Below are 27,843 nucleotides of genomic sequence, written 5' to 3'. Positions count from 1 at the left end.
TTTTCCCTCAGACATCCTAATAATTTCATTTCAGCTCTGGCCTAATTCCTTCTTAGCGTTCAGTATTTTACTGTTCTGGTGGCACATAAAAGTGTTAATGCAATAATACATTTGGAGTGTGCCACAGTAATGAAATACACTGAAACAAAGAGGATTGAGGGGTCAGTAAGAATGCAGCAAAATTCAATAACAGTAAATGTATCAGAAACTGCTGCTTTAATATATATTTTTTTCCCTCTAGTTAATCCCTCACCTTGGGGGGGGGGTGTCTCTCCATCGGTGTTTTTGCTCTCTTTCCTCAAGTAAACACATGCAGTCGCACACATCTTTAAGTCTGAACATAATTCAGCTCTGTCTTCTTACAGAGATTTAGACAAGCTGTGCAGAAGCTCCCTGTCTGGGAGTCAATAACTCCTCAGTCCTATCGAGCTCTCCCGACCCCCACCCCTCTGCCCGATGTGTCAGAACGCAGGTGGGGAGGCCAAATGAGAAGGGAGCCTTTGTTAACCTGTCCCACACACACACACACACACACACACACACACACACACACACACACACACACACACACGTCTCCCTTCAAGTACCATTACGGGATAACATATATGCTCTCAGGGAGACACGGTATGTATTCACAGGTGACAGGCCACGTTGTGATCGGCACATAAATATGCGCAAACACCCATAAGCGCACTTTCACCCTGACATGCCTTATACACTGGCAGAAATGGAGTAGCAGAGATTAGGCCAACCCTTACTCGCTTTTACTAAATGAAAGAGGCATTTCTGGTGAGCTACATATTCAAAGACTCCTCCAACCACTTATTGAGCTAATGACCTGCTCAAACACATTACTGTCTGCCAGTCCCTACACTAAAAATAGCTCATCTGAAAACATGGCTGTCTATCTGATCCAGGCTCTTTTTCTCGCCGCTCTGCCCTCGTCTTATCTAACGCTGCGTAATAGACGTTGAATAGAAAAGCTTTCAGCGTCCCCTTTTCAATTGAACAATGTGATAAGAAAAATCAGATCAGAGCTCATTCAAGCACCATTGGCAGCATGTTAAGTAAATTCTCCTCTTACGGAAACTCAATTTGCCACCGTTAATCTAACTAGAGCTACTGCTCTGCGTGGAGCCACATGGCCACTGAAACATTAGGTACTCCTCGTATGTTGCAGCGTCTGCTTCCTCTGTCCTGTGAGCTGGATTTGCCGAGGCCTTTACATCTGTCTGTGACCTCAGTCTAACCCTATCTATCATTCTCAGCTTATCCAGCGCTACCTGTTGTTTTCACTTGCTGACAGAGCTCCCTCTGCTCCACCTCCATTATAGTCCCTCTCCCTAATCCTTAATCTTACCCTCATCTCACTCCTGTATGAGTCTCTGTATTCCTGAAATCTCCTCTTCTCCCAACTCCTTTCATGTCCTTCCTCCCATCTCCTCTCCACTTTCCTCCTCGCCTCCCCTGTTAACCTCTCCTCTCTTGATGCCATCTCCTCCGTGGTACCCAATCATTCATCTCCTTCCCCTTCTATACACACTCTAAACCCTGCTTGTATCCAAATCCTCTTCCTCTCCCCAGCTGCCCTGCACCGGCTGCTCCAGCTGTTGCTGGTCCATTGACACAATTCAAACAAAAGAGCTTAGAGCATCCTACAGCTGTGGATGTTGAGGGAGTAAGCCAAAACTGTAACGCAGACGCAGCGGCACACCACGCCAGTCTGAGCATGTTTGTGCTTGTGCGATATTGGTACACGACACTCTTCCTCTCCTCACATGTAAGACTGAGACCAGCCATGCGCTTGGCTTTTGAGGGAGAAGCAGAATTAAAAGGTGTGACCACTGTGAGCATGAATATTCTCATGACTCAGGCTTACCTACAGTCTCTGCAGCCCCCTCACAGATATCACAACCTGCTCTTCCTAATCATCTGGCTCAGCATCCAGAGAGAAGACAGCAGGGGATGGTCTTATTACCTTTTCAGCGTGACAACACAGATGGTCAGCCAGACAGATAGATTGATGGGGATACATGTGCTATTTATTGCAGGGAAGCAGATAATGACACCACAGCTCAGGTGGTGAAATGTACACCGGTTATTGTGCTCCATCAGGCTGATGAAATAACATTGTTTAGGTGGCATCCAACCTGCACCCGCTCCGCTGGGGCCCCTCGGAAGATGACATGTTTTGTTTTTCTCACCTCGTCTCCCACCCTCTAACCCCCCCACCACCCTTACCTCCACCTACCCTCCCCCACTTTTACCCATGATGCCTTTTGTGACAAGTGGGTTGAGATGGTCTCACAAGGCCTGTCTCCATGACAACGAGCCAGGAGCGCTCATAGGGAATCCAGATATGTTTCCTGCAGCAGCGTGCTAGCCGTGAGATAGCGCACCTGATGGGAAGTGTTCTTTTTCTTCATTTATTTCTTTTAGCGTGGAGGATTCACTTCAACTTTCTTTTTTCGTTATATTTTAGGGGAACATGATGGGAGGAAAAAAAAATAAAAAATACAGATGTGCAATGCTCCACAAAACTTTTTTAGAGTTGAATGATAAGATTGTATCCACTGTCATTTGTCCTCATTCATATTTTTACCAGCGATTCTGACACTTAGGATTTTTTTCAGCACAAAAATAACCTTATCTTGAATAATGCATAGCTTTGTGTGCCAGCTTGGAGTGGAAAAGTTTGGAGTAGGAACTGTGTATTAGTCAGATACAAGGAGGGGATTGGGCTGATATTGCCTCATGTTTCCTATGACCCTGGACCCTGTAGGCAGATGACACTCACAAATGCTTGCACACCCACAGGGCCATGCACACACAAAAGCACAGAGACACACACAAACAAACACACACACAGAAAAAAATTACAGATGGCAAAGCATCATGGGGGAGATTGGCACTCACTCTCTCACACTTCCCTTCTCTCTCTCTTAAACACACAGCCCACAGACACACAAACATACAGGCACACACACACACACACACATGCATGAACACACATACGCACACACGTTGAGGATCAGAGGCACAGGATGAAGCACGGCTTACTGCAGGCATGAGCTGCACCGCCCTGGTTACATTTTTAGCAGTGGAAATAAAATATCTGAAGCTCCTCTCTAACAAGAAAACACACCTGTCACTCAAATACAACGATTCTTTGCCCTGAATATAAATGAATCCGGAGACTTGGGTGCCTCAACTAAATCTCTAGGAGACTCGCTTAATGCTGCAGGATGCTGACTGTGGATGCCCCATACAACACACATCCAAACAGTGGGAAATGATGGGAAATATTGACAAATACCAATAACATTTCCAACCAGAGGCTACAATTTTCATTCCTGGTATAAAGCCACAAGGTTTCCAGCGGAGTCTCAAATCGCACTGCTGCGAGTAAATATGACTCACGGAGCAGTAAAATCACACCAAACCTGTAGGCACAGAGGGAAAACCCATATATGTAATAATTTATTATGTGTTTTGGTTTTTTTTCAAGCAGTGTACTGCTGAAATAAATACTCATTCATCAAATATTTGATCTGAAAATTTAGTCACTGACATAGATTTTTATTAGAGAGTAATAAAAATCATAGAAATAAATAATAGTAGAGTATTATATTAAATCATCCATTCAATTATTTATCCAGACTGTTTTTATTTTTTCAGTTCATGTTACTTTAAATATAATGTTGTGTAGGGTTGTCTGTTTGTTAGACAAAAAAGGCAATCTGAAAACAGCACTCTGAGTTCTGGTTGATTGTGATTTGCATTTTTCAGTATTAAAGTATTTATAACCAAACTAAATTATGGTTTAAATTACTAATTGCATTTCAAATCATTCATTAAAAAAATAGCTTAATTGATAATGAAATTATTTGAACAAAGTCTTTTCTCGTGAAATCATAAATCATTACAACCAAAAGTGGTTTCCAGCCTCAGCAGGACTTACCTGGTTAAATAAAGGTTACTAAAATGAATATCAATCATGCAGAGTTCACAAAATATCTTTTATTTTTTTTCAATTTATTCCATCTGTCAGCCTCTGTGTTACAAGCTACAGTACGTGACAATCTGAAGATTTTTAATTTCCATATTGTAAAGATGTATGTTTGACATATGTTTCATATTTTCTGTCTCTCCTTTTGATCGAAGTGTGTGCAGGTATTCAGTCGTGGAGAGTGTGTTCTCTGTATGAGCACTTTCAAATCTCTCTTTTACGTATCTCCAGTGGCAAGTTTCCTTTTATACTCATTTATCAAATGATCTTCAGAAAACCAGCATGATTTTCTCATTATCATGAAATAATGATATCCGACTCATAATAATAGCTTTCTTGGGATCGTGAAAAAACAGAATTTTAAAAACTTTATCCACCCACATCTTCTCTCTGCATGGTTTTCTCTAGGCAGGCAGCATGAGTTTTGCTCGAGGTCATAATTTAATTAACTGATCACCTGCAGCTAACAGGGGCGAAGATACTAGAACGACAAACTCCTGGTTATGTAAGAGTGCATGATTTTCACAGCTCTACACTTTCCTTCAAGTGAAGAGGCTATCAGCCTTTCACACTGCACAACATCTGCATGTCAATAAACTTACACACCAGCATAACTTTTACTTATGACTACTTCAGCTGTTAGATCACCCTTCCCCATTTTAAAATTCTGGATGTGCATCAGTTTTTGTTCATCACATCCATTTCATATCCAGGACAACACATGGATTCGTGATGAGGAACAAAGGGAGGCGTGGAGAGAGAAGCGTGACTCAAACTCTCTCCAGCTCCAATACTAATATGCTAAAATAACCAAACTAAGTTTCCCTTTGACCTCAATCTCTGCATGTCTAGGACATACCAAAGCTGCAGCAGTCCAACCATGGCGCCACAAATGTACACCCACGCATTTTAAAGGGGCTCCAAGGTCAGACAAACCAACACAACTCGAAAGAGGCATCCAGTAATGGATGCATCAGCTTCAGAGGAGCCCCACAACAGATGGACTGGATCTCGTTAAGCAGGAAATGTATTACCAAAAGTATATATAGGGCAGATTATTGGAGGAAGTCAGAAGAGAGGGAATACAGTAAATATGTTTATAGGCTGAGTTAAGCTGGTTTGGTAACAGGAAGTTAAGAGTTAGTGCTGCTGGAATTAAGAGTCAGCCTCAGTACATCTAACATTTCCTTTAAATAGATGAATAGGAATAATATCGTACATCTGTTAAATACAACTATGTTGTTCAATATTAGTTTACAGTACATTAAATATCAGAACATTATTCTTTAACCTTTATTTCAAAAACTAATGGTCTATTAATCAGTTGCTAATGTAGTGCCACCTGTTTTCTGCTGTGCTACTTTCACCCACGCTCACTTTAACAAAATGAGGTACGTTTCTTTTCAAATGATTAGACGAGGGTCCAATTGTACAAAAAAAAGAAAGATTTGTGGAATAAATTGTGATAGGATAGAAAAGCATTACAAATCTCTAATATATTACTTTGAAAACACAGGGCCAAATAGACCTGCTTTTCAGCCACAATAACAGCAGAATGTTGTGTACGTTTTATCATTTTTTAACATATAGTGGTTAATAGAGTCATGGCATAAGAGCCACTGGAAATGTGCCCACAATTTAGATGCTTTGACGTGTCCCAAATTTAGTTTAAAAAGGGATCTATGCGTAACAATGTTGGGTGAAAACCTTGCAGCTTCAATTTCGACAATTTTCATGCTTTCAAATAAGTTGAAGGATTACTTCCTCCTCCGTGAGCTGAGTCAATTTTTCAACCCCTTAGGCTCATAAACCTCTTTCAAAGCCCTTAGGGTAATGCCAAAAATGCGTTGTCATCCAGCTAAAACATTGCTGTTTTTTTTTTCTTGCAAACAAAACTGACATTTTACAGATAGAGCCTCATCCGACAGGTGAAGGTTTTCACCTAACAACAGCAGAGGAACAAGAGACATGCACGTCCACACACACACCTACACCGTCCTCACTCAACTGTAACGACAAAACACAGAGCTCCCAAACACCCAAAAATATTTCGTAATTTCTTCCAGCGACCTCTCCCTCGCTCTCTGTTGCTTGCTCTTCAGAGGGAGCCGATCTTCTGTGCAGCGGCTCATTACGCAGGCTGATGGTTGAGTCCTTGTCAACTCACTGTCCAATTAGCATATCTAAGGCTGGCACAGACTCTTATCCTAGCAGGAGAGAGAACTGTATATACATACTGATGTCCACATAGTTATGCACTTACATGTACATCCCTAATTGTTAAACAGCTCTGACATATGAGAGGAGAAGTATTATGTAAATCATTCGATTATAGGGCCAACCCCTAATCACAGTCTAAGACATACAGTTGCCTCTTTTCATAAATCTAAAACACTGTTAATAAATGTATTCTGAATAAATTATCACTGGCTCAGTTTTTATCTATCCATCTATACCATCATTTCTTAATAAAATGAATGATTAAAAGTGTGCACACATACACACACACACACACACACACACACACACACAGAAGAGAGACATTGCCAGCCAAGACACACCGCAGCCAATTAGTGAGCTTCTCCTGCAGCAGGACTAAGGCTCCCTGACAACAGAGAACACCTTCATCTTCCTGGACGTCACTGTCATCAGCCTGGCCATCATCATATTTCAATTGTGCTTCATTAATGAAACATGCCAGCCATTTCCCCCCCTGTTTCAGCTGTTTAGGACAACCTACACACCAGTCAGCAGACAGAGTCATGTTGTGTAAAGCAGATTTGAGGGCTTGTTGATAAGCTTATCATGAGAGTGATAACAGTAGCCTAGAGAAACACAGTGCTGTTTTAATAACCTCATATTGATAGATCATTCATATGCAATTATCCAATGGGGATGTCATTAATGTAAGCTCCATAGACGTCTTTAAATGGATTCATCTTTATATTGATTTATAGAGGGAATATTATCCTTTGTGAGAACTCAGCATACATTACAAACACACACCTGGCACAAATCTACACAGTTCTACAAGCACTGATCAGTGCTGCTCATTCACTGTAATCTTGAAGCCAAACTTTATTAATTCTTTGCTGATGTAAAATATCTCCCGTCCCTTTGGGAAGTGCTTGTGAATTTTCTGGAGACACACTGTTGTGTTTACCAAGGATCCAACTCTCTCCTGTGTATTTGCGCTGCTATGGTATCACCTGTCTACCTTGGTCACATGACATGTCGTCCACTGAGAGCTCATTATCTCACAAATGCAACATCGTTCTGCAACAACTGTGAGATCATCTATAGAAACACACATTTCACGCTCTTTCACAATCTTAGTGTTTGGCATTTAGTTAAGGTAAATTTATAGCACAAAAATATGGCCAAATATGCTGATCACTGACAACTTGCATGGCCTTTGATCTAAGTTATTCACCATTCAATAGCAGGACTGATCTCTGAGGCTCTGTATGCTGGTGAACAAATCTTATTTACGTGCTACACAGGCGACCAGTCTTTGCAGCTCTCTCTCTAACCAGCCATTGCATGACTTCCTGATGGAGATGAGATTTGTGACGCCAAATGAATTTCTCCTTGAGGGACGATAAAGTTGTGAATAGAATTGAAAACAGGAGTAATGGGGGAGAAAAAATGCATTTGTCCTCCGTCTCATTGCTGAAATCAGACAGAGAGTGTGTGTCTCAGTAAGTGAAGAGATGAAATGCTTGTCAGGGGTAACAGACTTGTGCACGGATGCTTCCCACCAGTGACTAGCCATTACTCTCACCTCCGTCAAACAAATACTTCATCTAACCTGGCATCCTGTGTGCTTTGGAGACAGAGTTATTCTGAACTGCCACAAAAACCGTGGGGCTGTGTTTGAGAGCTATGTACCTGCATCTACACACTCACATACACATGTTTGTGTGTGTACGCAATATTCCCGCTGACCCCGCAGAGACTCCAATGTTCTAGCTTTAAAGTTTTCTATCTGTTGAGCTGTGATGATGAAACAGAGCTGTAAGTTTCCTGGAAGTTGTCATTTTTCCATCCTGCACAGTTAAGGTCTTTTGGTGGAGCAGAGCTGTTTCACTGATGCAAGAAAGACGCTCTTTCACTAACTGGCATATAGAGGCGCGCCAAAACCATTTCTTTTCTTGGGTGCGCAGAGCTGACTGTAACGGGGCACAGCTGTTTTTGAAAGGTAGCAATTAAAGGCACCACGGGCCAGATTCATAAATGATGTGTACACACAAAAACCATGCATACACCATTTCTCGCGCATGAATTGGATTTTATAAACACAGAGTGTGCGGTGCTCACCTCACTCACTCTTTTGACCATGCGCACATATGGTTTTTTAGAGCGCGCCAAGTTAGATACAGTGAAGTGAAAATGCAAAATAAAGAGGACACGTGGAATTTAACATAAAATGCATTCATTATTATCATTATAAGCTTTGCTGTTTACACAGCAAAAGCAAATTGACAATTAAAAATGGAAATAATGGTGTTTGTTTGCTCAGTGTTTCCGTTAGCAGTGTTTAATATTATATCCTCATTATTTATTATGAGTCATTCTGTAAACTGTTTCGATACTATTTTAATATTTACTAATGACAGTTTGGGACGCCTATCTGGAGCCTAATTAAGATGTCTCTTGTCCTGACAAATGACATAAAGAGTAAAACAGGACTTTGCAGTTGGAGTTATTGTACTTAAGTTTACCTGTTTGTAATCTGACCAAGAATCTGTGAAGTTGTGTTTCTTTTTTGTCATTCTTTTCTGTGCGTTTGGTTGTTAGGAAACTAGCGGCTAAAAGTAATTATGGAAAAGTGAGGCGACGTAGCAAAAAATCTGTTGCGGTGGATGGATGGGTAAACAAAACCCAGGGCCTTGATACAGGAGAACAGTGTTCAATTCCTATGTGTAAGTAGTAGTTTATATTGTGTCTGTTCTCCGTTCATCATTCACCAAAGTTAACCAAATTGTTATTACTGTAACCATGACAACAAAGGTCGTCTAATGTTGAGAAAGTAGGGCTACTTATTTTAACCCAAATCACAATCTTTTCCTAACCAAGTCCTTTTAGTGCCTAAACCTCGTTATAGTCTGTGCGTTTTTAATTGTAACGATGACAACCAAGGTCTTGTATGCCTGCTGCCATGGGGCGTGTTTGTTCCGGTTGGAGGACGTGTTCTTACCATCTTAGTTTACCACCTTACTTTAGTGTGCTTGCACGCTAACATATACTAATTAGCATGAAACACAAATACAGTTTCTGCAAATGTTGCTAGTTCTGTAGGTATTTCACCATATTTCAGAGTACTGGACAAATTGAAATGTTGATGTGATAATGGTTCTACATTAATGTCAGAGAATCACCGAAGTCACTGGGATTCAACAGTTTAAGAGCTGTTGAGACATTTCAATATGGACCAAAGAGGTGGAATGACCGACCGACACTGCCATCCCTGCAGCCAGGCCGCTAGCATGGCTAAAAAGTAAGACGTGTACACACACAGGGCGATGGAAACCTAAGTTAAGCTAATTATATGCTGTTCTTTGACACACAGTGTATAACACAGTGATATAATGACCCTGCACTGATGATAAGAGTTAGTAAGAAAAGGTTCACAAAGAGGCACCTAGATACAACTATCCACATTAGCATTCACATGATTTCACCTCACAAATAAAAGAAATGCAGAGTAAAAATCTTTTCATTTCATGTCTTGCAAGGTCTCAATACTATTTTGGCACCGATCCAGCCCAAATGAATTCATCCAACTCTCTATGTACGCACCAAGGAGGAATTTTTCACTCCAAGAATCGAAAATACTCTTGAGACATTGTCAAGAGCTGAAAGGAAGGTGCACAGAATATTCTGGTGTTTGAACATTTATTGGCAGCTAACTTTACACTTCAAAGTGGATGGTGCCCACACTTCCTCCACGTTCTGATTAGGTAGTTTGTCTTCTGCTTTGTCAGCCATCTTGTCAGTCAGCCCATACCCTCCTAATGACTCCTGTCAGTCAGGGATGTAACTGTCGAACGCAGTCAATAGCTGCACTTCCTCCTCCCATGATTGGATAATGAGCTGTGTACATCAACACATTTAACCATTTTCAGTGCAAATGTCAGCAGAAGGAAACCCTCCGTAAACATGTTTCTCGTCATGCAATATGCAGAGTCCTCTGCAGAGGAGAGATTATTTAAAACTTCGTCTGAAAAAAAAGACAATGGCAAAACCTCATTCACGAGGAGAAGAATGAGTTGAGTTGTTGAAGCAGAGAGGGTTGACCAGAGGACAGCGGCGGGGAAATGATGCCCTCTTTTGCGTGAGGGAGGAGTGGGAGAGGGGGAGGGGTGAGAGGGAAGGTGAAGATGTCTTCAGATGTGGCAGTTGTGATGAAAAGAGAAGCGAATGACTGAAGACAAGAGGTGGAGAAGAGAGGAAGAGAAGAGAGGTAGTGGAGGAGTGTGCATTATTCATCCCTGCTGACACATCAGAATCTCTGATTCATCTGGAGAAGGGCATCAGTCAAGTCACAACCTATCTCTTAGCCTTCACTCATATGCACACACAGAGACACAGACACATGATGAACACACACACACATAATTGCGAATGACCTCCTCGCTGAAAAAAGGATAATTATGGGTCTGGCTCACTATAGAGATCCTCAACAACAGACTGAGCTGGGTCTGCACCAGCAGGCTGTAGTGGAGTTTCTATCAGGTACAGGCACTTGTCCAGTACTTGTTTATGTGCATGTAAATGACCTGTCAATTATCTATGTAAGTAATATACTGTAGTAGTTCACCTACAGCCAAGTAGCACAGCCATGATCCAACACTACAATACAGTATGAAAGAGTTGAAATAAGGCTTAAAGGCAAACCATAACCATCGGTGCCAGATCTGAGTGATCAGATCTCTTTAATAATTTTGAACATGACTTTTTACAATTATTTATTATATACTTTAAAATCTATTTTAGTAAGTTGCATGATATTGAAATGACAATAACGGTAAAAGTTTTATTGAATTGAACTAGATAATCATTCAGTGATCATGAGATATGACCATATAGTTCTCTGTTCTTAAAAGTCTGTTGTCCACATTGTTTAAATGGAAAGGACAATTATTGTTTTACACAGTTGTGTGCAAAACTTTATCTAATGCAACTGATATTTGATGATGCACACATTCATTCTTACTTGTGGCACAATATTCCATACAGCCGAATATCTGAGTTTAGGGCTGACTGATATAGTTGGAATCACGTGCAATGAATCGTGCTCAACAGTGCATGATGACAAAATTTTCAGTTCCTCATTTTTAAAATTAATAAATTAAAAACTGCTCAGAATTATACACTGGCCACCAGAATTTTGTAAAACAATAAAACAGTGTGATCATATATCATAATACAATTCCACCTAAAGCCCATAAACAAAGCCCTACTAAAGATAATATATCTAAAGAGACTCTCTGGTTAATAAGGGTTAGATTAATAAATAAAAATATATAATTTTATTGTGCATCCTGCAAATGTAGTCCAGGAAGAGAAATTTTCCTGAGGTTTTCCTATAGAGGGTTTCTTTCTGGGGGGGTTTTCCTTACTTCAACTGTTGGTATCATATGTTGTACAGATTCTAAAGCTCTTTAAGAATTTTTTTTTAATTTTGGTCTATATAGTTAATATTGTCTTACTTGACGTCAGTTTAAATATTTTAATTGTTGTCGAGAAATAAGCGCAAGTATTACTCCTAACACTGTTGATAATTTCAACCATTCCCAGCCCTAATGGCTTCATTCTGCATGCTGTATGCACTGTTTTCAGCAGCCTCTGAATAAACAAGAAGAGAAGCAGAAGCTCTCTGTTTGGTAGGCTTTGAAAAGGTCAATTAATATCAATGCCTAGACAACAACAAAGTTTCTGTCTGCTTGTAATACAGGTGGCTACGCTCCCAGCATCAAAGTTGCATGCCTTGATGTTCTCCCTCCTTCCAGCTGACAGGCGCAGCAAAGCTAATGCAGAGTGTTCACAGAGATTCTGACAAAATCCATGGATGGGCATAACATGTTACACAAAGAGGGAAAGCAGAGAGCGATGCAGGTAGGGTGAAGCTGCCGTGAGAATGTGGGAATAAGACTTCAATGAGGTCTTTGACGTGAAACCAAAGCTGCACCACTGAGAGCACACGTCATCTGGCATATTCAAGTCTGGATCAAGTCTTTCAGTGGTATCTACTTGGAAGGGAGCAGGAAACCATTGAGACCCATGGTTGAACCCTGTGAAATGCTATTTAAGGGAGTACATGCCATCACTGATTTCATAAGCTGCTGCTCTGAACAGTGCCTAGATGAATACCTGTGGGGCCGAGCATCTCTCGGTTCATGGAGGAGAATATTTGATCTGTTTCCCAGAGACAGACAGAGAAAATTTGTCCGTTGAATTATTCTGCTTCCACATAATGACTTTTCCCTGTCAAAATAATGCAAATATCTGGATCCCTGTCCCTTTCATGCAACTGAGGTGCCTTGTGTATTCTTCTGTTGGGCAGGGGGTGGAGCCGAAAAGACAGGAAAGAAAAAAATCTGGGGGTCTACTAAAGAGAGGAATCCATGTGTGAAAATGACTGATTAAAATAATTAGGGACGTGGAAATGGTCTGGAACAATAACCAGCAAACGCACGGTGCCCCGGGGAAAATTTCCCATCTGTGTGTGAGGAGGAAGACCTCCCTCGGATTCACCACAACAGTGCAATTTTCCAGTTTACACAGGCCACACAGCGGAAATACAGAAAACCTAAACAGGCATTTGAAGTGTACATGATTAAATCCCAAACAAGCAATAGCCCTCGGAAAATGTGTCAGGATGAATCGATGTATCATTAAATTACACTGTGCCTGAACGCGTGAGTGGCTGCATTAACAGCAAATCCTGCTGCGTATAATTATAGTCATATGAGAGGTCTATGGACTACAAAACACTGCCTATATGTGCAGATGGGCTTGTTTTAAGTAATGCTTGTGAGTAGCAGATGCAGTCGACACTCTATTGTCTAGAAAACAGTCTTCCTAAATAAGTCAATCTGTCTTAACACCTGGTGCCTTCCATACCAAAAGAAAATAACTCTAATATTAGTATAATAGCTCACATGGATTATTTATTCCATGTCTGTGAGAGCTTCCTAGAGAAGTGATCAGGATGACATTATCATAAAGGGATTTCTACTTTTCTGTGGCATCATTGAAATATCACTCAGACTTAGAGCGTCCTCTGACTTCTTTTCAAATATCCTTGACAAATCTATTGGATTCGTGTGCTCTATTTTTTTTTTTTCATTTAATTCAACAATGTTATCCTCTCTATTTTTACCTCTCCCTCTTTTTTTTTTTTTTTTTTTTTTAAAGACTTAAAAAAAAAATCGGACTCAACTCGTTTTACCTTTAGAGTGCTTTAAAGGGCCATCAGAAAGAAGCCACTTTACGTGAGAGTGGATGAGGAACAAAGGCTTTGCCAGTCTGCCCGGGTCCCTCATGCTGCCCAGCCAACAATGAGGAGGGGGGGGGACGCGCACTCACAGCGCTGTTGCCAACCATCCTGATCTGCACAGCCCCGCGGTCTGCTTTTCACCCCAGCGTTAGAAACAAACTCTCAAGTGATGCTGGGGTGAAAGAGAAAAATGCAAAGAAGACACCCGGCCCTTGAGAAAGGATAAACGGTGAAATTTCACCCGGGCCGGGATATACTCTTACCTCATTAGTTTCCCGAAAGGCTATTCGACAAGTGAAAATAAGCCGTCTGGGTGGGGTGCACGGCTGCAAACACTAACTGTACGGGGATGCAGGATGCTAGTTACCTTGGTAGGAAGTGCTCCGTCTTCTTTTCTGTCTGGTAGATTCATGTGGGTGGATTTGCAGCTGGAAGCTTCCCCGGAAACAGCAAGGATAAATGTAATCCAGTGGCAGCAGAGCTCCACTCAGAGAAAGGTCTGTCTTTGTGGAGGATGCATGCACACATCGCCGGTGCCCCCCCCCCCTCCAATGTCCTGGATGTCGACCGACCTCTCGGGAGCGCAGCGGGTCACGGCTGCTCCTCAGCCCTTTTGTCGGGAGAGCATTGCTGGTCGGGCGGCCTCAGATACTGCTGGTTGATGTCATTGATACTCCCTGCCTTCTTCCTCAATGCCCTCCTCCTTCCTTCCCTCCCTCTTCTCTCCTCTCCTCCCCCTCCTCGCTTTATCTCTCTCTCTCTCTCTCTCTCTCTCTCTCTCTCTCTTTCTCTTTCTCTCAAACACCCACCGGTGCTCCGTCCCTCCCCCCTCACATACATGACGTGATGCAGGCAAGATCTCCAATAGCAACCGTATCCCCCATCACCTCTATTACCCCCATTACCAGCCCACATACCCCACCACCACCACCACCACCACCACTTCCTCCACCTCTGGCTGGATCGCTGAGCGGTGCAAAAGAGGTGGCTGCTGAGGAAGGTCGGTCTTGTGTATTGGTGACTGATTTTTCCACTCTACTCCCCAGGGGCTAAAATGAAGATAACCACCTTGAAACCCCGTAGATGCCCATAATATAGTGTCTAATCATAGCTGCTGGCATGAATACAGAGTCCGACCCCATATCAGGTCCTACAGAGCAGAACTCCCTCAATAATTATAGCTGGACACTCTAAAGTATGGAAGGTTAAACATAACTCCCTGTGGGGTATTATGGGAAAATATTAATAACACCACAGGAGGCAAGTCTTATTTGTTCTGTTGGAAACCTACATTCAGTTTATCATTCACCTATCAAAGCTGATGCACAGCAGCCCTGCAATTAAAGCTGCCTTAATGAAGGTGATAATGCTCAGATTTTGTTGAAACTGGTAAATTATTTTAAACTCAATGTTGTAAATCAGTCATTCATATCAATGAGATAAACTGAACCTTTGTACCAAGCTCTTCCTTTTTCCAAAAATGTGTTTTTAAAAAATGCTTCATTTAATTTTAATCCATTAAATCCCTGATAAAGGATGAGCATCTATTTTAAATAATTTGAAAAGTATCAAATGGAAATAGCTTCAGGCATACCCTTACAATATGAACAGTGTGTAACCATATATATGGGCATATGTAAAAGATTGTGTTCCAGTGCAGTTATAGTGTTGCCGATGTTAACAGGCTAATTCTGCCTTAAAAATATCGATAATAATGAAACTGGGGGAAAAAAACCTGTGAAAATGATAACACAGCCTCATGCCTTTGATCCTTAAAGATGCTACATAGACTAACACTGGCCTTTGTTTTTACGGATTTGGTCATATTTAGGTCACACAACATGACAAAAACAGCCACCACCAGGGAAAAGTCTGAGGTGTTGGAGTAGGCTAAGGTGTTTGAGGTTGGCGTGATGCTTCAGGACTGTATGAAGGAGGCTTTATTCTGACCTCTCTGCTGACCCTCGTGCAGCTCCCTGCAAACAGATTCAACACTGGCAATATATTTTTTTTTTTCTTTTTTTATCCAGATACATTACAAATGCATATTCAGCCCTGCCTGATGGCTTGGTAAAAGTCATTCGTAACAGCTCATTCTCTCTTTCTCTACTGCTCTCTGACACAAAGGCTGCTTGACAGAGTGTGGGAAAGAGAGAGGAAAATTAACCAACTGCCATCACTTCTGATGGTAATTGGAAGCTACAGTTTTTGAGTCTATCACATGCTCCTCAAGAGACAAAGGCAGTCTGATTGATTTTCTTTGTTGCTAGTGACATCTAGTGGGAAGTGAATATTATGTGACGTTGCATTTATTTGAGGTGGGGAGAATTAGCACAAAAGGTTCATGAATCCAGGGTGAGCGATACCAGTATGTCTGTTGTATGTCCCTTTTGTTGGCAGAGGAAATGCTCCATAAATCATTTGAACTATATTTAAAAATAGTAAGAACATTTTCAAAGGTGAAGGGATGCACTTCTTGCCTATATGGAATACATGAGACCCATTCTCTTTTTGTCCCAACATCAACAATTGTAGTTCTTGCATTAATATTTTAAGTCTGAACAAACCACTAGGCTCCTCCTCCAGAGACGTCAGAGCTCACATCAGCTGTTTTGTCTAATGACACGTAAAAGGTTGGATACATGATGTCATGAGCACTTCAACCCGCATTTACTAGCTGGAGTTTCTCAACTAACTGTCAACATGACTCCTGTCACTTTCACAGAAACAATGAACAGTAACAAAAGCAGATAAATATTTTTTTGAGGTTGGGATGACGTTCCAGCAACTGTCATCTTTAAAAATAATTAGCTCAGATTGTTTCTGTTTCCTGTCTGAATAATGCAGTCTCTGTTGTCGGTGCACCGTCTCTGCCAGTCACCCTGTGACCTGCCTGACTGTATAGCATTACAGTATTCCCATTTTCAGAGTTGAAGCTAGGGCAAAAGACCCCTAAAATTAGCAGAGTAAGTGCCCTGTCTCTACCACTGCCCTGCAGCAGTGACGTTAATTGCACTCTATTTATACTTGAAGAGTCCAGGACTCAGAAAGATCAAGTTTCTGTTATGCTTTATTTCTGTGTCCTAAAGTTTATGTGAGTGGAGCAGTGGAAGGCCTGTTGGGAGTAAAGAGCTGAATTAAGTGGGCGCTGATTATTTTTAATAATGTGTTAACGTAACACTTAGTATACACACGGAAATAATGTGTCTTCCACTCTCTAAATAAAACCATTTTATGGACCTGGCTGTCCTGATGAGCCTGCAGAGTTTTTATGTCCCACTATTGCAACCATTTCAATCCATCTAAATATGTGTAATGAAGCTCTTAATGCAAATGCTGCATTTGTAAGCATCAGTACTCAAGCTAAAGAACTAGTGACGAATCAGAGCACAGAAAGAGACTCATTTTTAAAGCTCTTTAAAGCTTTTTAAAAAAAATCAATTTCAAGTAAGAATGTGCACATGCCAACAGAACTGAGATCAGCCACACACACAGATCCTGTTGTGATACTGAATTTTATTCAAGTATCTCCAAAACACTTTTGTTCTTGAGTTATCATCAGTTAAACGAATCAGTTGAGAAAGATAAAGGCAGCAACAATTCATAGCCTGAATGTAAGTTGTCTATTTAGGATTTATAGAGCCTCTCAGTGTGCATTCAACTTGGTGGTGCTTAGCACAGACAGACAAATAAAACATTCATGATAACACAAGATAAACAAAAGAGAGACTATTAAAAATAAGACTAAGATGCAGGAATGGCTGGAGAGCCATCTGTTCCATTTCTGCGAACTGCATCCGAGGTTAAAGGGAAAATCCACTTCAAAACAGAATTAAAACATGATTTTTGGACATTTAACTTTCTCCGTGGATACAAACAGCAGAGTGTGAGCTCTGTTGTTACCGCCACTAAAACTTCTGAAGCTGCTTCTTTGACAATGAATTGAATATCTTTGTTAATGGTGACATTACCCAGAAGTAAAGGGCTGTAGGCACAGTTTAGGCTCTTTCTTGTTCATTTGGACATAGGCAGAAATTTTAAGAAAACATTCTTAGTTCATAAATTCAGAAGATACGACTTCATTGTCAGTGAGGCAGCCCCAGATTTGGCTCATTATGATGTTAAGATATGCATGTAAAACTGAATAATCATCACATGTAAAATCTGTTTATGCAGTGAATTTTTGCTTGAAAAATGTTGCCTCTGATTGGAGGATTCACGAACTGCATAGGTTATAAACGTCTGTGTGGAGACCAGGGAGTGTTAGCAAAACAATTTTATCACTCATTCACTCATCCTCAGTCAAAGTCTTTCAAGTGATGGCTCTGTCAAATCATGTCACAGTCTGAAATATCAGACAACCCGAGTTGCTGATCTTCTGGAGAGAGGTTTTTCATGAATGTCCCCTCTTCAGGTTATTACATCTACTAATCATTTGGAAGATAAGTTAGTTGCTTTTCATTTTGCCATCCGTTTACAGTCTGTAACAGAGCATAGCTCCATGGCTGACATTTGGCACAGTAAATTCAACACCTTCTCATACCAAAGAAGCATGGCAGATGGTATACGTGAACACATAGAACCAGGCAAAAATTTCTGCAAGCAAGTTTGGGTTGTGAGTTTGTTCAAACACATCCTTTTCCGAATGAATTTGCAAAAACAACACCTGAGCTCTTCATTTTCATGCATGTTATCTGGCTAGTTTGATCAGATGCTTCCTCTCAGTAACACTAAAGCCCATCGTTCAATCAGTACAGCCGCCATCAAACACGCACAAGCACCATCATACTGTAATTCTCCTTTTTAGTGGGAGAAACATTGGAAAAAAATGCATTCAAACCTGTATCAAGTTGATGTTTCACCCAGATTTAAATAGCAATCACTTTAAAAGTCTATGTGACTTAACGTTGGAATAAAGCGATAACTGACCAGGTCTCAGCCAGAGTTTTAAGCCCAGAGGCTGGATGTTTATTGCTATGGTTTGGTCTGACACAAGGCTGGTGGGGCCAGGAGCAAAGCAGTCAATGTCAAAAGAGACAAAGATGAAGAGAAAGACATGGAGGATGAATTTTGTGGCAGGCAAAGTGACAGACAACAGGAAGAGTAGTGCAGGGGTTCCTCATCAGGGGAGAGTAGTGGAAGTCAGTGCAGCTCAATGAAAGCCTCCATCTCCTCAGAGATGAGTCCCCTGTAGGGCAGTCTGTGCTTTTCAATTGCACGCGCCGCCAGGCACTGAAGGGTGACGTAGTTCAGTGGGTAAAGGGCCGGGTGCCCGCTGCTCTGCTCATCCAACAGCTCGTAGGCTGTCTTCCTCTGTGCATTTGTAGCATCAAAGTGAGCCCCAGCCTTCATAAGTAGTGCCATAATCTCTGGACAACCGTTGTTAGCAGCAATGTGCAGTGGCGTGTTGTTTTCACAGTCACGTGAATCGACGTCTGCACCGCACTCTAGGAGCAGCGCTGCCACCGCCTGGGAGGGGAAGCGGCCCACCGGGTAGCGGCCCACAGATGTGGTTTCCTTATCTACAGCCATGTGGAGAGGTGTGAAGCTGCTCCGACCTCGTGGGTTCAGCTTTAGCAGACGGTAAACTGTGTGCTTCTTCTGGTGCTCCTGCTCCGGGTTGCACTCAAGCTTCTCTAGCAGGAAGATTAGGTGTAGGATGATGGAAAGAGCCTTGGTGAACTGAGGGGCTTCGGGAGGGTTGTCCTTCTGCGCCACAGCTCTCTCTACCTCCCTCACACTTTTCCCCAGCACGGTCATCAGATCATGGAAGGTGATGCGCGTTGACAAGGTGCCTTTGGCCCGGTCTTGAAGAACAAAAGAGAAGAGCTCTGCAAAGGACAGGAAACTGGAGGCTGTCATGGGACTGAGAGGGTCCAGGTTGCTCTGCTGCATGTCTAAGGCATATTTCCACAGACTGATGCAGCGCTCAAAGTTGCCTGAGTCAGCATACACAGCTCCCCTGTAACGGATGTAATAAGAGGTGTCTGGGTGGGATGGCCCCAGGATGCGCTCTCGAACCAACAGAGCCTGCATCCTCATTTCATCTGGGTCTGTGATCAGCGCTTCCAGTTCCTCTGCTGTGCTCACCTCCTGTGCACAGCCATAGGCAGGGATTGGTGGACCAGGTGGAGGCTTGGCCAGGGATCCAGCTTTGTCCCCTGGTTGCCTCAGCTCCATAGCCCTTCTCCAGTACCTCATTGCCCCCAAAAGGTCTCGCTTTTTGTCCACAAAAGTAGCCCCAAGAAGTTCAAGTGCATCAATGCGTTCCTCTCTGGAGGTGCGAGGCTGGTGAGCGAGGTACTCCACAATGTTGGTGTGACCTGTTACACTGGCAGCAAGGAGTGGGGTCATTCCATATCCATCTCTCTCCATGCGGGCATTGCACTTCAGCAGCATCTTCATGATGTCCAGACTACCTGACTCAGCACAGTCGTGGAGGGCGGTGTTTCCTTTCACACTCTTGCGGTTGACATCAGCACCGCGGTCCAGAAGGAACTTGGCTATCTCCTTGTGGCCCTTGTAGCAGGAGATCATGAGGCAGGTGTGGCCGTGGCGGTTGGCGACCTCCATGTCGGCACTGTGCTCCACCAGGTACCGGACGATCTCCAGGTGGCCGTCAAAGCAGGCGGCTCGCAGCGGTGTTGAGTTAGTTAGTGTTGCGTTGTTCACTGAGGCACCATGTTTCAGTAGCGTCTTGACCACAGGGAGGTGACCGGCTGCCGAAGCCGCCCACAGCGGCGGAGCCCCCTCGATGGTCTCGCCGTCAAAGTTAACTGAGCCCCCGAGTTCAACATTTGCTTTACAGTGTTCGAGGAGGTAATCTACAACCTCTAAATGTCCGTATCGGGAGGCTATCAACAGAGGAGTGCTTCCCTGTGTTTTCTCCTCGGCTAAAGCCTCCAGCTCCTCAGGAGTTTTGTTGCTCAGCAACTTCTGGATAAGTTTCAGCTTACCATCTCTGGCCGCGTTGAAAACCGCCGTCGTAATTTCCATTTTACAGGCTCTGTTCTGCCGCGCTGGACACCAACCCCATAACCCCTCGTTTCTGGAAAAACTGGCTGGTCTGGTTTTAAAAGACAGAGAGCAGGAGTCTTAGTCTGGACCCGGTTTCTGGCTCACATCTTTCTGCCATTTTGAGGGTGCTGTCAAGATGGCGTGTGTTGTTTGACAGGTCTATGTTTACGATGTCGGCGAGGCATTGTGGGTGACGTAGTTTTGATGGAATTCCCAGTTTGAAGAGCGGGCCGCGTTTCACTTGATTAAAAAACTACATTTCCCAAGATGCATGTGAATTGAATTGGCATGCCAGCTGATGGGTTCGTTTGTTATGGTTGTTCGGACCACAGGCAGTGGAGACACAGAGAGCCGGTTGGTGCCCGGCTCACAAACCAAGTACACCGTTTCAAAGAGTGCTCAGTTTAAATTGTAAGTTGATTCTCATCACTGTGAATATGTAAAACTGTCCATAAGAAATATATAATGATATAATCCCACAATGATGTATGGTTACTTAGAAATGAAAGCAAACCTATTTTTTTTATTACATTTAATTTTTTTTTTTTTTTTTTATCCCAATGATGGTGAACACATTATTTATTCTTTTGGTGGACACACTGAGAATGTGTCAGAAAGAGCTTCAGACAGAGATAAACAGCTTAAGTCTTCTATGTCCAGTTGTCCAGTCCAGATTTAGATGTATGCTCATTTTACAGTGTACAATTTATTCACAAATTACCAAAGAAGTGAATGTTTGCAATATATTTAAAGCCATATTTTATAAACTCCTCACAAACCCAGTGAGGTCTTATTTCAGATCATCATTTTCAGTCAGTCTTTTATATTATAATATACAGGCTGCAGAAAGCTAAAACAATACAGTCAAATATGAATAAATGAATGGCAAAGGTAAACCATACACAACCATTGCAGCAGTAGTGGTCCTGCTCTTTGCAAGCATTTTCTTTGGCAGATTAACTTTAAATGTTAGGAGGATAACATCATTTAGGTGATCATGTGTTTGTTACAGAATATTTTTGCAACCAGGAATTAAGATGGAAACACACATGACTGATGTGAACAACTCAAAGAGTCTTGAGGGGATCACATGACTCTATCCTCCTACATGAAGACAGAAGTCAGAATATTGACTTGAACATCGTCATGCTCGATGCTGTACATGAACACCCAGACCTTACATTCACTGAAACGTAGAACATTACTTTACTTTTCTACATCTTTCCACAATGTGAAAAGTCATCTACTTGCTTTTGTAAATTCAGTGTGTCATGCAGCATTGAAGCTGTTGATGAGAGCGCAGCAGTGAAGGATTAGAATATTTTATAAATTCATAGAATAAGTTAATTTCTTGAATACTGGTGTAATGAAATGACACCTCTCCTTGCCAACAGAATCACAAAGATCATGATGGAAGTCATCACAGAATGAGATATTGGTCATTCCTCTCTATAAAGAATGGCCTGGAAACAAAAATGAACATGGAATGAATTTACATTTTATATAAAGTCCACTTATGTATGAATATACATTATATTCCTATCATTTCAGGACATGCCAAACGACTGTGTCAGAATTGGGATATTGCTTTTTTTTTTTTTTTTAATTTATTTATTTTTGTATAAAAGATGATGTAGTTGTTACATATAATGATTGGGCAATTTGTTAATCCCTGGATGGCATCTCCAGGTGTAATCTGCAGGACGCCTCACCTCAGGATCAGCAGTGTATCTATAATAATCAAACATTCATGACAAGATTTGCGACAATCAAAGTTCAAGTTTAGAAAAAGAAAACGTTCTGTGCTCAAAAGCACCCGTGAGGATGTGGTTTTATCAGATTTGATTGACGTAAACAAACAACCACCAGGTGCCATTAGATTTTGATTATAATCAATGCTAGATCCTGACTGGTGTCCAAAAATACGCGATAACAAATCCCTGAGAACAACACAGATGAAACAGCACAGACAGAAATCTCTCATGTGGTGAAGTAACCAAAACCACGCTAGGTTTGGCAGAAATTTTAGTTTAAAAGTGTGTTTTCAGGCCCTTTAAGGATCTATAGAAGACAAAGAATACAAGAAAAGAAAAGTCACTTTCAACTGAGTCTGCTGATTATGACTATAGGCTGATATTTTAGTTAATGGTTTGCTTAATTCAATGATTATTAGACAGTCACTTCTTGAATAATTTGCCTCACCAAGTCTACAGAGACAAAAATAATTACTTAACTTTCCCTCACCAGTTTTATCTCTTTGCTCTCAAGTCAGTGGGAAATTAATCTTCTTTAAGCTCACAGATGAATGTGTCCCATGTGGGGGCTTGTTGTGACTTATTTCAATACTTTATAAGCAAATGGAGCTGGCTGCAGATCAGCCAAGGGCTTATAAGCCTGAGAGTATTCTCAGAGTGTTTGCATTTTTTAATGAAATGTATTTTTCAGGGTCATGGGAGCACATGTCCTGGGGTATACGGGCACAGCTAAGAATGGAGACACCCAGGGCAGCTCACAAGTCGATTAAAATACGCCAAAAAAAAAAAAAAAAGAGGTAGAGTGGCTATTTTTTTTTTACTTTAGTGAAGTGTCATTCTGATGTTTCACCAGTAGAGGAGGCATAAGATCCACACTTAGATCTTGCTCTGTATTAATTAAAGGGGCCATGCCTGCACGCCTGATAAATGTATTAAGTGTTGACTACAAGGTAGGTTTTGTATTTTTTGTGCATCTCCCTACTTCCATACTCTCAGTACAAATATCCATTTATCAAGCCAACGACTGAACACGTAAATCAAGATATAACCTCATTGCATGTAGAGCCGGAGAGACTGAGCCATGATTCTACCTCCTGCCAACCTCGGTAACTATTTGAAAGTCACTGGAGGACAGCCTGAATCGGAAACGTGTTTTTAAAATTAAACAGGGAGTTTGAATGCACACAGAGACAATATTGCGTGCAGAGAACCAGGATTAAAAGCCTCACAAATGACACCCAGCCTGTGCCTGTCTCAGAGGAGCCTGCCTCAGACTTGTTTGCAAAAATGGAGCACTCAAAGCGAGCCAAAGAGGGTTTATAATCATTTCCTGGAGCTTGCTCTTGATCCCAAGGAATTATTAGAGGGCAAAATCACTGAGACAAAGCTGCAGAGTAAAAAGAAAAAAAAAAAAAAAAAGCACTAGTGTGAGTTTAGAGTTTTTATTTGTGAATTCAAATGCATATCACATAATGGCAGTCTTATGAACATTACATCCAGTAGCAATTAAAATCTAATTCCCAAATATAAATTCTTTCAAGTACACAGAGGCATTATTAATTTCCACAGGAACGTGCAAAAACTCACATGTAATCTTACGGCATCATTACAAAAATACAACTCTAGCTTAAACAGGATCATAAGTGCGTCACAGTTGATATGTTATTGTGCCACATTACAATGCTGATCAGAGAAGGCAACACCTTTTGTAACTCAATACGTAAACAAAAATACACAGACATGGACCACAGATCCACTGTTTACATCGCTAATTTACTGGTAAGCACGTAAATAACCGTGGTTTATTTGACCTGGACTGACTTCTGCAAAAAAAAAGCTAGTGATGGCAACTTGATAAAGTGGGACTTTTAATTCTACAGTCCTGGGTTTTGTGTCCACTTATGCACATAACACAGTGTGCAAGATATAATTCCCTTGTCATCAGCATGCTCTCGCCTGTCCAGTATTTATCAGATCTGTGGAGAGGGATAAAAAGGTAGCCAGAGAAGAAAGGGCCCTCAAGATGTGGAGCTGCTTGTTTTCCCTGAAGTCTTGACAGGAGCTCCCTAGAGGCCTTCCAGCAGCTCACTGAGCAGCACCTCCCTTTCTCCTAGAAGCACGTCTCTCTTCAGACTGGTTCCTTTGTTCACGACCTTTATCTTCATGGCCAGACTCTTTATTTGTGCCTGGGGCAGCGCGTCAAAAAAGAAGTCCTCGTTGAACACCGGATTCCTGCTGTTCTTGATGATGGTGCTCCTCTGTTTCTGCTGCTTGCCAGGGTTCAGGTAGAGTGCTACACAGCAGTTAATGCTTTTAAGATCTGTCTGCCTGTCATAAAGGGCCTCAGCAGCGAGCACACGCACCCTCAGCCGAGCTGCCTCTGGGTCGTAGTGGGTGCTCAGCCTCAGTGTCCCCCCCTTGTGGAGGTTGACAGTGTGCTCGCGCTGCAGGAGGTGCGTTGCAGCGCCCCTCGAGCCGCCGCTTTTACATCCACGGAAGGCAGGAGAGGGAGGGCAGCGCATGCGGCGGCGCTGCATGTTGGGGCTGTTGTCTGCTGAGCTGCATTCATCAGTGGAGAGAGAGCTGTGGCGCGCCAGGGAGCGCTTGGCACGAGACACCTGGAGGCAGAGAGAAAAAGCAACCAGTAAACATACAGAGAGAAGGCTCACAGTGAATCGAAAGGGACAACATGTTTGTATTACCTGCACTGATACTTTATAATTTACTGATACTCTCTCACAGCTAATCCATATGGTCATGTAGAAACACAAATCCTCACCTTGGCCTGTGTCTCCTGGGTAATGGAGCGTAGGAGAGAGGCAGAGCGGGACAGGAGCGGGGAGTTAAAAGGGGATGACTCTGCTGAGGAGCAGGTGTCACTCTCCCCACCACTGAAGTAGCGGTATGGGTTGGGGTCAGCTGGGGCCAGTAAAGTTCCCCCCTGGGAGCGCCTCTGTGAGTTCGGGGAGGTGAGGGGGCTGCTGGGGTCGCTGTGGAACAGGCTCTCCTTGCGCCGAGTGTGAGGAGACTCCACCAAGGTTGAAAAGCCGTAGGAGGTTTGAGCCTTGGGGACATATGGCAGAGACATTGCAGTCTGTGACTGGGGGTCTGCATTAGTGTTGACGTCAACACTGACCCTGTCCACAGATCCAGCACCTGGCTCATCAGCGCTCTCTATTTGGATGATGTGACGGTTGGCTGACTTCTGGAGGCGGGAAAAGAGGCGAGGGCTGCAGGGGTTCTTGCTGCTCCGGGCTCTGGGGCTCTGGCTGCAGATGGCATGATCAGAGGAGGAGGGTCGCAAGGTGGCGCAGGGCTGAGGCTCTGAAGCAAGAGACTCTTCTGGTGGACAACAGATAAGTTTAGGGGGGATGAAGAAATCGGGAATCTTCTCTGGAGTGAGGACATTGGCGTAAACAGAGACAGGAATGGCCTCTGTCGTCTGCGGGGGCTGGGAGTGGGTCCCACTGCTCTCCACAGAGCTACGGAGCTTCTCCAGTAGCCACATGCCCACTCAGAAGCCTCAGCTCACAGTTCCTCTGCGAACAGAAAAGTGATGCATGAAGAGGAGACATCACATCCAATGATTAAAAACAGAAACAGTCAACGTCTGTTTGTTGAGATTCACATTTCTCCCCATAAGAAATAACCTTTAATGTACTTAAATAACCCTTAGTCTAAATGTGCCTTTTACTCCTCAGTAGCAAAAACATCCTCTTGAACCAGTTCAGTGAAGTAAAGGAATGGAGAGTAAGCAGACAAGAAGCACATATTTCTTTCACAATTCACACACTGATGGTGCCTCCAAGGAGCACTTCAAATCTATGAAAAATTATTGCGCAACCACAGTGAGATTAAAATCACCGGGCAATTCTCCTCTGAACCATTTAAACGAGCCGCTATTGAAATTCAGCGTTTTTAGCAAATGAAACTTCTACTGTTTTTTGGTTTTGTTTTTTTTTTTCAAATTAAAACGACTTTCACTCGCTGGAATTTTAGTTACGCAATGAAACCATTAACAAAAGTGAGTCCAAATAACTTTGTTGCCTCGAACAAAGCCACAGAAACTACCGTCGCGAAGCAGATCTAACGCCAAACATACCTACCTGTTGGCTGTGTGACTCTTTCTCCTTTCCCTCCGAGGAGCTGATCGCCGGCGTGCGCTCGCCTGCAACCTCTCCAAGCACTCTGTGCGTAAAAGGTGTTTCCCCGTTAGGCGAAGTCCAAGTGTGATCCAAAACGCTTGCCAGCGGGGAAAAAGGCTGCTAGATCGGGCACTCTCGCTTTATATGATGGGATCTGTGACTTCTGAGCCAATGAGAAGGTTATGAAACCTTCCCATGATATTTACCATAAAACTATTCCCTGAGCAGGCACGAGAGGGAGTGGGGGGCGGGGTGGTGGTGGTGGTGGTGGTGGGGGGGATCTCATTTAAAAGCTGTTGTTTCATCACCCACAGTGTGCTTCAAATTATGTGGGTTTCATATCTAACGCCTCATTGATTTTTAAAGAGAGCATCGCTGTGGTTTCATTTGGCGCTAACGTGAGGTCTGTTCTCCTGCGCACTGTTGCCAGAAAGCGCATCTCTGCCTGTTTACACGCTGCAAACAGGCACCTTAATTGGACTTCCTGGTGGCAAACTGATGAAGATATGAGGTGAGAATGTGCTGTGTTCACATCCACCGTCTGAACTCGTTTGCCAGTTAACAATGAAAGACAAAGCTTTTGTCTTTAGGCTGCACAGAAAGTGGACTTACTGGAATAAACACAATGACAAATAAAACTGCAAAATGAATTGTCATTACAATCTAAAATCAAGCTGCGGTTAGTTAGGCTATGTTAGGTTGAACGAATATTATGCATCTGTTGTTGGCAGCTCTCCCAAATAAGTTGTCTTTGGATAGTTTCTTCAAATCCCAGTGTGTGTCCATAAATCTTCTCATGGACGTGGTTCTGACTGTGATGTACTGCCAGGATGTTTCCCCCACAGTGCCAGAAGCTCTGACAAAGACCTACGGTGAAGCTACCAGCTTCAGTTTTGGACTCAAACTCTGGAGGAGTTTTCCTGCTCATCTGAGAACAGCAACATCAAATGAGCTTTTTAAGACCCCACTGAAAACTTTTATCTTTAATGTGTTGTTTAGAGCTGAAACACTAAAACAGAAACTGCTTAATTGATCAGTTGATTAACGATAAATCAATAGTGAACTATTTTGATAATGTATTATCCATTAAACCCATTTCTCAGATAAAAAATCCAACATTTCTTTGTTCCAGCCTCTTAACTGTGAGGATTTTTCGTTTTTTTTTCTTGATCTTACATGACAGCAAACTGAGTATCTTTGGAGTTTAGACTGTTGCTTTGACAAAATAAACAAGCTGAAGACATCAGCTCCAGAAAATAGAAGTCAGTTTTATATTTCTTATGTTTTATAGACCAAACGATTAATTGAATGATTAATTGAACACTGACAAACACTTAATTTTGGATTTACAGTAAAGTGGTACTAGTTATTTTAAGTTGTTGTCCTTGTTATTAATCACTTTGAGCTGCATCT

General features: G+C 42.4%; 3 protein-coding genes across 3 annotated transcripts in view; all 3 read right to left on the bottom strand.

The window, feature by feature from the left end:
• LOC139629877 (receptor-type tyrosine-protein phosphatase S-like) overlaps window positions 1-14,233 on the bottom strand; it is a 67,055-nt gene extending 52,822 nt beyond the window's left edge. Inside the window, exon 1 of the mRNA XM_071492808.1 lies at window positions 13,882-14,233. The gene's annotated coding sequence lies outside the window, so the exon portion shown is untranslated. The remainder of the gene's footprint in view (window positions 1-13,881) is intronic.
• Window positions 14,234-17,010: 2,777 nt separating this feature from the next.
• Window positions 17,011-20,703, bottom strand: fem1a (fem-1 homolog a). Its single transcript, XM_071491618.1, has one exon. It carries the CDS (start codon window positions 20,508-20,510, stop codon window positions 18,657-18,659), a length of 1,854 nt encoding a protein of 617 aa, XP_071347719.1. The 5' UTR covers window positions 20,511-20,703; the 3' UTR covers window positions 17,011-18,656.
• A 3,008-nt stretch (window positions 20,704-23,711) lies between these two features.
• LOC139629745 (C2 calcium-dependent domain-containing protein 4C-like) lies at window positions 23,712-27,163 on the bottom strand. Its single transcript, XM_071492544.1, has 3 exons — window positions 26,392-27,163; window positions 25,065-25,824; window positions 23,712-24,903 (listed from the first exon to the last, which is right to left on the bottom strand). Exons 2-3 carry the CDS (start codon window positions 25,791-25,793, stop codon window positions 24,352-24,354), a joined length of 1,281 nt encoding a protein of 426 aa, XP_071348645.1. The 5' UTR covers window positions 25,794-25,824; window positions 26,392-27,163; the 3' UTR covers window positions 23,712-24,351.
• Window positions 27,164-27,843: the final 680 nt, after the last annotated feature.

This window comes from Trachinotus anak, unplaced genomic scaffold (genome assembly GCF_046630095.1).
Source record: "Trachinotus anak isolate AG129_WGS33_773 ecotype Australia unplaced genomic scaffold, CSIRO_AGI_Tana_v1 ptg000012l, whole genome shotgun sequence".
Lineage (NCBI taxonomy): Eukaryota > Metazoa > Chordata > Actinopteri > Carangiformes > Carangidae > Trachinotus > Trachinotus anak.
This window is presented reverse-complemented; position numbering and strand designations above follow the sequence as displayed.